We start from the raw sequence: 13,115 nt of genomic DNA, 5'->3' as shown, positions 1-13,115 counted from the left end.
TTAGCATAATGCTGAACAGAAAAAATAAAAGTCTTTGTGTATCAGAAAACAAATTATCTTAAGTATATATAAATGTCAAGGTTTACTGCAGATTACCAAGTGAGATTACTAGATCTTTTTTTAGAATCAGGGACATATGCATACATCAATACACGTGCACAAACGTGTATTTACTTCACGTATACCAGACTTTCTGCGTGTTTCTAGAACGGTTTTATGTATATGGTAAAGGCAAACATGTTACCTTCAGCATTCCAGTCACTGGGCAAATTGTGAGAAAAGAATGCAGTCTCAGTCTATTTGTCTTGCATCTGTGTGCCCTATACTTCAAAATTACCAGATAAGATGTGGATAGGTAATTGGTAAAGAATACTGATAATTTGGAGAAATCTGATGCAAAGAGATTGTATTTAATGATTAGAATATGAGGGTCAAAACTGAGAGTCAGAGAAGTTTGATTCTAAGATCAAATCAGTCAGGTGCAGAAGCCCCCTAGGCACTTAACACGCCACTTAGAAAAAAGCTGCATTAGAAGTTGCTTCAAGGATTGTCAACCTTCAGGGCTTTACCTTCTTAGGTCTAGGCCACTCTTATAATTTCACGTAAATTGAATGAAGAGAAATAAGGAAAATATGTTTCTAGATATTGGCTATGGAGTTTTTTTTTTTTTTTTCCCCAATCTATCTCAAACCATGTTTAATGAAGAAGGCACTGAGCATTACCACTAGCCTGCAGGAGAAAGTAAAATTACATGCAATCAAAAGAAATCCACTGTCAATAACAGAAGATCTACAATACAGCACAACCTTGTCTTCAAATCAAGTCAAGTTCTCTCTTTCATGGAAGTGTTTTTTTTAATTAATTTTGAAAAAAAAAAAAAAAAAAAAAAAAGTTTGTCTTCAAGATTGCTCTCCTATCACAGCTACTTTCCAGTATTTCCTTCCTTTTATTTCCACATAATCTTTCAGAAAAAAATTGTGTTTTCTTTTGGAGCTTTAAAAATCAAATCTGTATTTAACACCAAGATGGTCTTTATGTATATAACCCTTATGTAAACCAAAGAAAGCATGTTTAAGAACTACATGAAACAAAATGTATATAGGTGTTACCTTACCTTTAATTTAGATATCATATTTTTCTCAGAGTCATCTGAAACACTCTTGTTTGTGAGAAGTCTTCTTGCCAAGTGCTGTTTGTAATACCGTTCAAAAACATCTTTCTCTTGCATAAACCTAAATAAAACCATTGCCTTATCCAAGATAGTTTCTACTTCTTGCTCTGTTAGCTGTAAAATAAATAATTTGCTGGTTTTAGTCTTCCAGTACACATGTCCTCTACAAACAAGACACTTAAAGCAATTCACAGCAAGTATATGTCATAACAGTAGTCTGTAAAGAAACCAACATGTGAATAACAGAGCCACAAGAAGAGGGTTTGAACTCAATAAAAGGGAGAACATAGTAAGAGAAAAAAGCAAATGTGAGGGATTGAGAAGCAATGGATGGTTAAAATGCCTGGATAAATACAGTGGAAGTTCCTGGACAAATATAAATTTTGAAGTAAAAAACAAAAAACACACAGCTAGAAATCACTATTAGCAGTATGAAAAGTTAGCTCAGAATGAAAAACTTGAAAAATCTAAGGTTCATTTTGCAAAGCCTGATTAGTGCTACAACAAATAAAATGATCAATTATTTTTATAAATAGAATTTACTATTTAATTCCCAAAACCTAAGATGCATGCAATAATATTCATCTTATAGTGACATGTAAAAAAAAAAAAGTAAAGACTGTTTCCCCTACAAAGGAGCTTAATTTGCAAGAGAAATTATTAGATATTGGGAATAACTACTGAACTATAAATATATTTATGGCACTGAACAGGTTTCCAGGAGAACTGCATAATCTATTAATATTATTTTATTTTCAATGGAGTAACTGCCAGAAGTAATTTAAGCGTAACAGTTTCAGAGATAGAGGACAAGCTACTAAACATCTATCTTGAGATATCCTTGTACCTAACGTAAGCTTAGCTTGAAAGTGTTAAGCGCTCAAATGTATTATACAGGGTTGTGTTTTGTTTGTTTGTTTGCTTGTTTTCTAAAGGCAATGTTGCCTTTTACCTTAATATAAAAAAAAAAAAAAAAAAAATCATTCTCATGGAAATACCTTAGTTTAATCTGATCCAAGTTCACCAAGAAAAGAGTATGATCTTTTAATTTTATTTTATACTTACTCCCTTGACTCCTTTTTTCAGCTTATCATCAATAAATAATGAGAGGTACTCTGGAGACCTAGAGTTGAGGTTGAGGAAGTACTCAAAGTCACCCGCAATAGTTTGTTTGAAGAGTCGATCATTATTGAAAGATTCTTGCAGAAAGCGGTCAAACCTACTCTTCAAATCCAGTAAACCCTTTAAAAAAAAAAAAAAAAAGGGTAGAACATTTTCACTGATTTGAAATTGTATGCTGTAAAACAGTAACAACAGATGAAGCTGTAGAGAAGGCCGTATCTACAGTCACAAGTTTTGCAATGCTGTCTGTACTCTGCATTGTTTGAACCTATCTGAAATTTCATTTGTTTTTAAATGTCCATACTGCAATAAGTCTCTTGCTGTAATAGGAGGCTACTCAAAGATTAAGTTTTTAATCACCCTTTTTAAGCAGGCTGATTTACTGCATTTTAAATCAACTGCTGGAAGGAGGATTTTTTGTACTTGTTAAGCCTCGTCTATGGTAAAATTGACAAAGTCACTATCCGAAATACAGGATATGAGAAAGAAGAGGATAAGTACCCATTAACTGTATCTCTGGAGCTACTAACCAAATTTAAGCAGAAAACACGCCACAAAAATAGGCCAAGTCTTTTTATTTTTTTCTGCCTGCAGTTTCAGTCCTGGGACATGTTCTGCATTATTTAGTCACATGTTTCTTACTGATCTTTAAGAATCACTGTGAACATATAAAAACTAGATACAAGCAAATGCTCTCCAGTTACCATAGTGTGAAGTTCACAGACCTGAACTGAACCATTTCTTTTCAGCTAAAGCATCAGATATTTGACATCATTTTTCAGGATTGCACCATTTTAACCCAAAATTAAAACAACTTGGTGTAGAAAGGGAAAACATCTTAAAAGCACATAAGCATCCTGCTAAGCGTAAATGATACACAGTTTAGACATAACTAACACAGTATTCAAGGAGGAGGTACTGTGGGGTGGGGGTCAGAATTTCACACAGGAGTTAAATTTATCGTGGACAACTACTGGCCACGCAAACTAGGTTAAATGATCAGGCTAAATGATCCTAGAGTCCTAGGTCTCCGAAGAGATTATATGTGGTTACTTAAAGAAGCCATTCAAGAATTACTCAAGGAAGAAGTAATGTTTCTTAGGAACTCACCATCTCACTTAAAGGAATGGTCTTTAGACAGGCTAATTAATGCGTATTAGAAATTTTAAATTCAAAGTAAATCCCACTATCTCTCTCTGTTTACCAAGGTTAGCTTATGTCTCCTCTCCAGGAGCACACGATCTGAACAACCTGGTGTTAAACAGGAGAAACTGTTAGTACCTTAAATTAAACAGCATTTCAACATCCCTTCAAATTATTATAAGAAGTTTTAAATCTAATCCCCTGGCAATGCTTTTGCAATCATCTCACCAATGATGCTGAGGGTTTGGTGATATCATGTTGCAGAAGCAGCAGTAGATTATGAAGATTATATTTTTCTTGGTACTGTAATACAGCTTGTCTGTCTTCTTACTGCTATTTAAGTTCTTGAAAGTTTCAGATGAACATGGTTGAGATGAGTAAGGTGGTTCCTCAGTTCACAGGTATTTTTTCTCTTCTTCCATCGTGTCAATGGAAGTGGAGGCTGAACATGTTTGGGGGTTTAGCAGTAATCAAATTATCAATCCCTTCTTGAGGTTGTCTTCATGAGATGGTTGGAGTACATACTGATGGGCTGCAGATGAGCTCTGCCAGAGCACATAAAATATGGTTGTAAGTCTTCTTCAGCTTCATCAGGTATTCATCTTTGTGGCAGGAAACATTGATAGCATCTTTATAATTAAGAATTTCACTTTCTCAGCTCGATTTCTTAAGGGACCCCTTTAGGTCCATCAGAATTTAAAGGGAGTGAAAATTTAAAATAATCCAGACACTTATTTTCCACATTATTTATGCCTTTTTTAAAAAAAGAAATCATACCACCACAAAAACTTAACAGCTTGTAGTCAGTAAAAACTAAAAAAAAAATCAAAGGGCATTTTCTCTTCTTTTTAGCAATCCTTGGAGAGGTGTTCCTTGTCCAAGCTAGGTAAGAAGTTTGCTTCAGCATTGCCAGAAAATTGATAATCCAATCAAAATTGTTTCTATACTCAAATGGCTTCTTATTATAGTAACCAGTTCTAGTAAAGTTATTGATTTCAAATAAAACAGCAGAGATAATAGTTACACAACATTAAACGCTTCTCCTAAGGACCAGACATAAGAACTGCAACTACACTTAGAAAGAAAACGTATTTAATGAATACACAAACATTTTTACATCAAGTATAAAACATCTTCACAGTTATGAAACGTTTCCTTGAAGTTCAATGAACTCTAAAGAACATAAAACCATCTTCTCAGAGACAATGGAAAGAAAAGAAGACAAATGCTCCTGAAGCGTATTTTGTGATCTTAATAAATTAATGCTACACAACTTCTTAGTGAGATGGAGAACAACAAAGAAAACTTTTTAATATGCAGAAGTGCTTGTCTCTCAGGGAGACCAAGAATAAAGCTAAGTAATTTAACAAAGAGTGAGAGGTAAACGTTGTAAATCACAAAAATCTTGCTGTGAAGTACTGGATCAATAAACATCAATAGCTAAAGTTACAGAAAATTAAATGAAATAGATGCTACAAAGCTACTTAGCATACAACGCAATATGAAGGCAAATACCATTTCAGATAAATCAAGAAGTTCCCAGGAGTTTATAATAATTAGCCTGAATATTTTAATAAGAGCAGCTACCAAAAACACAAATAATGAGCACAAGCACCCAAACAACTTATGTAAAAAAAAGGAGTTCTAAACAACTGAGAACTCAATGCATGTACGTCTTTAACAGAAGTATAAATGTAGCTTATTAAAAAACAACCACTTTTGAATCAATTTTAAGGTTTACTATATTAATCGCGTTACTCTGAAGAACGTGGAAAAGACAGAAGAAAGTTAAAAATATTTCACTACCTGAATGTAGTCAACTGGATTCTTTCCTTCTCCCTCTTCAGAAACTAGTGCTTTGCCTTGCTCTCTCAAGTATGAGCTCATGCACTCGCACATTGTCTTCAGACCATTTGGCACACGGCTAAACAGCTTATACATGCAAGCAAGATCTGCGAAGAAGAATGAGATACTATGCAGGACACTCTGCGTTCTGTACTTCTGTAACTCATTCATTTCATAGCAAAAAGAACAAACAGCAGAAGTTCTCCCACTTGAGCCATAAAAAGCATCTTGTAACAACAGCTCAGGCAGTTGAATCATCTGATGTCCCCTTTCCTTTACCCCTGAGAACATGCTGACTGCAGCAGCCACAGAAAATTAAATTAAAAACAAAGGTTGCATTCAGTTATCTAGTTGAGATTGTCTATAGTACGTCATCTGGTGTTGCTGATCCCCAGGCCCATTGCTTTAAAATATGGTGTGCTTGAAGCTTCGCTAAAACTGTTTTGCAGTGGTATTTATGAACATAACTTTCAAGGTACCATCCCACTATGAAATAATATGTTGAAACAAATAGAACAACACTAAGATACTCGTTTCTGTAAAGCAAAAAAAATGGCACAAATATGAGTTTAATTCACACTTGTCTTACTGAATTTAATTCATTTTGTCCTGAAAGAATGCTCAACCACATAGATTGATACTGTTTTGTTTCATGTATCTAAAATTATGAGAAGTGACTTAACTTAAACCTGACTTTTTAGAAGATACATCCATCCTTACACATCTCTTATGTACAATCTTATCTTCACAATGCAGCAAGTATTTCCTCTCTAGTATTTAACTAAATCAGATCAATGCCCATAAAAGTTAAATTAATTCTTGTATCTTACAAATACCCTTCACTATCCTTGTCCTCTCAGCCTGAAGCCTATCTCAACTAGATATTAAAGAAGAAAAGTTAAGTCTGGTAAGTCTTTCATTTTCAATAAAGAAATTCCCTTTTCTTAAAGCTAAGAGTTTTGCTCACTTTGTTTCTCTGACTACCACCTAGTAATTGTGAAGGTTCTTTAAGGAACAAAAGCCATTAATCTAAGCAGCAAGTCTGTTCCTTTTCTTACAGCTTTAGTATGAAGACTGATCTCTAAATATAGCTACGACAATCACTCTTTGTTATGATGCTTTAGAATCTTAAGTTCTCTTTCCGTAACTTCTGTTCAGTCACTGCCTGTCCCATATCACCCTGCACTGCAGAAAACCTTACCAGACCGACCCCTTCTTTTTCCAGCACTCAGAATGCTTTTCATCCCTTAAGAAAGGAACAGACAACTTCTTCCTGCAACAAAGCCTTTTCCCCAAGAATTGGCTGTGCAATACATTGATTAAATAAGTCATTTACTCTAGTGCTTTTCAAGCAACATGCTGTCTCTGACCCCCGAAGAACAAAAAGAAAAATCAAAACAAACAAACCACAATAAAACACTTTGAATTTTGAAAGCTACACACTGGAAACACAAAAGGAATAAAACAGCTCGCAGAAAACAGGTAAAGATCAGTACAAAAGATGTGTACTTTCTTACTAAATACTTGACTGACCAAAAAAAAAAAAAAAAAAAAAAGAGAAACAAGTTAAAAATACAGTCCCCGTCTTAAAAGCCTTGGAAGTACCATTCTCAGAAGTTTGCAAAAGAAGGTCACCAAAGCATTTTCACAATTACATAGGAACACAAACTTTAAGCTCAGTTTATCCTATGTTTAAATCCAATAAGCAATATCGTAAGCATTTCTGTCTCCCGTATGATGGGGTCTTACCTTCTGTCTTCCCATTTTTCAGCATATGAACTAGCCCAGAGTTCTCCATCTCCACTATAGTTTTCATATGCTTGGAAATAAGTTCCCTCTCAACAACTTTCACAATTGGTTCTTCTGTTGATTTATCCAGACAATGCATCACCCGTTCTATTTCTTCATTAATTCTAGCTTCTACTTTCTTTATATATACAGAAGCACTGTTTTCAGCTAAAAATTTCTGACTTTCCATCTGTGATTAACACAAATTAACATTTTAGATACTTTTTAAGGGTGGAAAAAGGAAATGTACTGGTTATTTCAGATCAGCATTCAACAACAAGTTAATTCACACCCAGCGTGTCTAACAAATGAGACTACTGTACCTCCAGGATTTACATATACACTTCATACAAAATAAAGGTTCTAGTATGCTTATTGCGTTACATACATATGGGGGTACATGGAATATGGATACGGTACTTTTCATGCTAAAACAAACTAAACCAACCTAGTATCCAGTGACCAACACGAGTTTTAGCTACAGGTCAAAAGAAAACAGAAAAGTGGGGAGAGGGAAAAGGTAAAAATTCCTTTCAAATATCAGCTTGTGTCGTATTTATGAACTGTGAGGATCAAGTTCTCATACTTGCTAAAGACAATGCTGATCACACTATTTCATATCAAATCATTTTTGTCCACACTGGTCAGTGTAGTCTTCTAGAGAAAAGATATCTATCTATCTATATAGATAGATAGATATTTAAAGCCAGAGCTAAGGAATGAAACTCAAGGTCATTTCTTAATTTAATGTAGCACCAAAAAAACCAGAATGCAATGACTTCTGAAACTTGTGCAATGTAAACTTCTGATTTGCAAAGAAATTTAAGAGGAGAGGAAGGCAGTCATCCTGCATAAGAATCAAGAGACTGACAAATTATCTTACCTAAGTACCCTCTAACACACTTTTACAATTTCTATCAATGCACGATTAAACTCAACCACCATTCAACTGGCTTTTTTTCCAGAAACAAGCTCACCAAAACAGTCAGAAAATATTTTAAATGTATTGTTTGGTGTTTGGTTAACATCTGGATAGCCACGTCGATGCACTTAATTACTTGACTCAGTTCATATTATTACAACATATAATTAAAAACAAACAACAGAGATGATGAAGGAAGCAAAGCTTTCTCAAAGGCAGTTTGACAACTAGTCTCTGCTCTCCAATCCCTACCTGCATCCACTTGAACTTTCCATACCACTGACATCTTAAAAAACAAAAAAAAAAACTTTTAAACCTAGAGACTGCGCTTACAATGCCAAGACAGACTGAGCTGCAGGAAACAGCCCAAAGCATACACAAGATTAGCATGATGATTACTTCACATGTTATCATGTATCCATGTCTCACAAACATTTGAATTATGGTAATTCTGTAAAAATTAGCGTTCCTGTATCTCAAAGTTAGTCACATTTTCTTATTTTGTTTAAGAGAAGTTGGCTCACTTTACAAATAAATCGTGGTTGAGATACCACCAATTCTCAAAATTCCAAGCAGTGACAAAAGCATTCCAAATATGATAATTACAAGACTGTTGTACCTGAAAAAATTCTGCAGACATCTCCAAAAACGGAGCCTCAAAGTCTTCTTCATAGACTGACCTTCCTTCAAGACCTAGAATCATTAACATCTGGCAAGCATTTCTTATTGCGCCTCTGCCAAAAAGTAAGTTGTTAACAACTTGAGAAATCAACGTGCTTACAAGATAGAGAGTACACAGAATAACAACTCAGAAGATTTCAACTTAATTAAAACATACTGATAAAAACTCTATCCTAAATCTGTTCGCTACCACAGGTTTTCCTGAAGGTTACAGTAGCAGGATTCTTTGTTTCTGTTCTAAACTAAGGAGTTGACAATGTTTATTAAATATTTTAAACACAGTAATAGGGAAGCAGGCCTTAAGTTCTACCAACTCTGAAAACTATTAACAAGAATGTATTTCACCATCCATGAAAATAACCATGGAAAATGAAAATGAAATATGCAGGTTTAAATTGAACAATTCAAAACAAATTTCTCTTCTTTTAAAACAAGGAATGAAAGCGTATCTGCAAGTTAAGCATAGAAACAAATCAATAAAATACACAAACAAAAGAACTGTATCCAGGAAAAAATTCCACTTTCTGGCAGTAGGGGACAATATACAGCTGTTGCCAGGAAGTATTTTTCTCTTCATAAATTGCATGTTGGGCAATCTCAATCACAGAACTGCAGCCAAAGTAGCATGAAGTTTACGTATCTCCACACCCAACAGCTGTCCTGAAACTGCAGAAGCACAAAAAACCTTGCAAATTTCAAGTTACTTCAGCTGCAGTATCTGAAGTGCGTGGTACAGAACTCCACATCTATAAACATGGCAAGAGAACAGGACGAGAAGGTTTTAAAGCTTGGAGACAACTGGACTACTAAGAAACACATAGTCTAAAACATTAGGAAGGGAAACAGAAGAAAAAAACAAAATGTCAAAAAACAAGCAAAGCTAGAAGACTGAACAACAGCACAGAGGAAATAAAAGATAGCAAGGGGCAGAGAATTGTTAAACCTCCACTTTACAAACAAACAGTCTGACACATGGTGGTAACAGAAATTTAACAAAAAATTTAATAAAGACCACAAATATTAAAAATGTTATGAGCTTCTCCATCTCGCTACTATGTTACATTCTTGCATGAAGAAAAACATTTTTCCAGATTATGAAGCAATTTTTGCTTAAGTAATGACTTAGTTGTGTACACTCTTGATTCACTCAGAAGTCGATGGGTATCATTTACAACAGAAAGCAGTCACTTACAAACATCTTACCTGTCTACAACTTCTCCTTTCCTTTCTCTTGCAATCATATCCAGCAGAGTTTGCCGTAGATGATCCCTAATGCAGCCGTAGCGTACAACTTGATCTCGGAAAATAATCAAACCCAAATTGTAGACATTCTCCACGTTATTTTGTTGCACATAGACACGGTCCTACAATGAAGGCATACATGGCAGTGAAATTCTAAATTCATCGTGCCCAGGCTATTCAAAATCAAAAGAGATTGGTCATATTTGTGCTGTACAGATATAATCAAATTAATATTCTCTCCTTTCTTCATAAAAGGAAATTAATAATAATCTCAGAATCAGTCCCATTTTCTAAAATCTCATTTATATAGAAAGCCTACATTGTTCAGATTAAAAGCACAGCATTTATAACTAAAGCATGGCAGAACAAACCAATACCCTTGCCATTTTTAGCTGGGGGGTAGGAGAGCCCCCCAAATACTAAGAAAAAATCACGACATCATTTGAAAGAGGTTTTACTTATCTACACAATCCCCTTTCATCCACCTCCTTTACTTTAATGAAGAAATCGTTTTTTCCCCCTATCTCCTATACATACTCCTACCACTCCCTTCAGGTTCACAGTTCCTCCTCAATATTTAGTGAAATTTCCTGAGATACCATCATTAGGTGAACTGAAGACAAAGTAAATCCAAAATAAGAATAGTTAGTCAAAGTTTATGAATCAGTAATGTAAGTTGTTCATAAGGGCTTCTGTTGAACCCCCGTTTAAAAATTCGCTTCCATTCAACTAGAGCAAATATTTTGAAACTTGGTTGTTTCCTGAAAATCTCCTTGCCCTCCCCCCAAAAAAAAGAGAAAAGGGGAGAGTAGAAAGAATAAATCCATATTGAAATGTAAGAATTATTCTATCTTATCTCCTAGAAAAGCAGGAGCACTAATGAAGTTAACTGACAGGCAGAAAATGTGTACGTTCACTTCATATCTAGGAGTGGATAAGATCATTAAAACAACCAGAAATAAAAGTTTTTACGAACTATTTCTGAGGTGAGCAATAATGATTTTTTATTTTTTTTTTTTTTTATTTCTGTAAGGACATAATCCATTCTTCAAATGTAATTGTTCAGGTTGTTACTGAAAATACTGCTTTGTTACCATTTAAGCCTCAGGATGCTCATATTAGTGGAAGTTAAAGAGTTCCATACCCCCTCACACATCTCCTTCTGACAAGGTTTTCTGAGAATGTACATAGCTAAAACAAAATAAATCAACAGCAAAACAAACTCTATAGAAAATGAAGGTCAATGATGGAATGGGAGTATGAACTACTCATTTCCCCACTAGGTCCATCAATTAACTTCTTAAGTGCTTTACCACACTCAGAAATGAACTGTAAAGTTACTCATACACACAGAAATTTTTTTTTTTCTTAAGAAAAACTCATCCTTCAGACCATGGAAAAAAGAAATTACACAACTGGAAGTTCATACAAGTTCCTTGGAAGTTCATACAAGTTCCACAATTGGAAGAAATTAGAAGGAATAAATCCTACAGCCTTTAGTATTTTAGCAGCTGAATGTACATGGAAATATTATCCATGCAGGGATTACATAACAGATTACCTCCTGATAACTAGATGAAAGTAAAATATGGGGTTCCATATTCAGGAATGATTTTGCACTAACACCCTTCAGACAGGCAGCACCTAATTTCAGTGAAGCCAAAGGATGGAAACAGATGAATACATACATACATACTCCGTGGTTCATGAAGCAAGCAGAGCCCTGCCTCAAACCAAAAAGTTTGCTCAGTTGGGTCTCAAGAAGTCAGTTCAGTGACACATGGTGGTCTAGATCCTTAGAATGTTATTGGTTTCCATTTCTTCCTGCTATTCAGGAAATAATGCTATTTATTTTACTCCCTTACTTCCCCACTAACATCCAGAAGACAAGTAAAGGTGATTCTGAAATAAGACAAGCTTAAACTACACTTTTAAACAGATGAAAGAAAACTAAAAAGAAGTGCCTAACATGCTATATACATATGTATTCTTCCCTCCACAAGTTATTTCCAAGGTATATTCAGGCCTCTGAAGCACAGGCAGCAGGGTATCCAAATGGATTAAAGCAATGGTTGTGACTCATCTGCATAGTTTCTGTTGTGGCAGCCCGTGCTGCACATTGCCCTTACGAAATGAAGTAGTGGCTGCACTAGGAACTTTTTTCCATGTACTGGCAATGCCTCTTTAGTAAGCCAGACCACTCTACAGCACCCAAACTAAGTGGCAGCATTAGTGTTTCTGATATTGCAGATTTGCTCTCCCATGCTAACAGACCCTTTTTATTGTTGTTTACTGGAAGCTCTCCCAGCCTCCAGAAAAATAACCTCGGAGACAGGGAGCTTCATTTGAGAACAGGTTTGACTGACAAGGCTACATGCTCCTGAACAGCAATCACTTCCCATGGGGAGCAGCAGCAGGTGCTTAAAAGGTAAGAATAACTCTCAGGAGACAAGGGTGGAGTTTCAGACGGCAATTATTCAGAAACTACAGTGCTGCTTACGCTGCAGAATAACTCTGATCTCAGCTGAAACGAGTTACCTATTGCACATCATCAACAGCCACATTCTGCACCACCTCTGCACAGATGCACTGCCTGGATGATGGTCAGCCTTTGGATACCGTTGTCTACAGCAAGTCTTTAATCCTAGTTCTTAAAATAAAACCACCACTTCTCCCTCCTAGCTCCTGTGTGAGCCACAAGCAATAGGAGTCCTATGTCCTGAGGTGACAAGCTGCATGGCCGACCAGCCACTGCTGGCTTAAATCAAGGCAGCGGCTTCATGCACTGCACACCAGGGGAATGCTCTTCAAAATACACAACTGCATTCACAAGAGCAATTGCTCATTTCTGGCAGAGTTTACCACCTATGCCTGTATGCAGCCAGAGGTGTGGCTGCTGTGCTTACATACCTGAAATTGTTTTAAATTTAACAAGTACAAGTAGCGAGGAAGGGACACCAGAGAATCCAGTACAGCCCGGTTTCTGTACAATGCTCCAGCAATACTCACACTCTTTTAACTTACAAGACCACCAAACCAACTGCATCTCCTCTGCTACGGTTGCACGCAGCAGCTAATAAAACCTGTTGTAGGTATGCTTACCTACAGCACAGCCATAAGCAGGACTGCATTTGAAATACACGCGAACACAGTGCGTGACTTCACTGCTGGAGCGTGTCTTAGTACGACTTCCCCTTGTGA

At 35.8% G+C, this 13,115-nt stretch overlaps 1 protein-coding gene across 1 annotated transcript in view; it reads right to left on the bottom strand.

Annotated features, from left to right (window-relative positions):
- CUL3 (cullin 3) overlaps window positions 1–13,115 on the bottom strand; it is a 52,933-nt gene that overhangs the window by 12,599 nt on the left and 27,219 nt on the right. Inside the window, exons 4-9 of the mRNA XM_084292330.1 lie at window positions 9,876–10,036; window positions 8,611–8,725; window positions 7,031–7,259; window positions 5,243–5,388; window positions 2,237–2,413; window positions 1,115–1,285 (exon numbers count right to left, since the gene is read on the bottom strand). Coding sequence (XP_084148456.1) covers window positions 1,115–1,285; window positions 2,237–2,413; window positions 5,243–5,388; window positions 7,031–7,259; window positions 8,611–8,725; window positions 9,876–10,036 — 999 coding nt within the window. The remainder of the gene's footprint in view (window positions 1–1,114; window positions 1,286–2,236; window positions 2,414–5,242; window positions 5,389–7,030; window positions 7,260–8,610; window positions 8,726–9,875; window positions 10,037–13,115) is intronic.

The sequence above is a fragment of the Netta rufina genome (assembly GCF_964035555.1).
Source record: "Netta rufina genome assembly, chromosome: 9".
NCBI classification, from domain to species: domain Eukaryota; kingdom Metazoa; phylum Chordata; class Aves; order Anseriformes; family Anatidae; genus Netta; species Netta rufina.
Note: the sequence above shows the minus strand (reverse complement) of the source record. Positions and strands in the feature narration are given on the sequence as shown.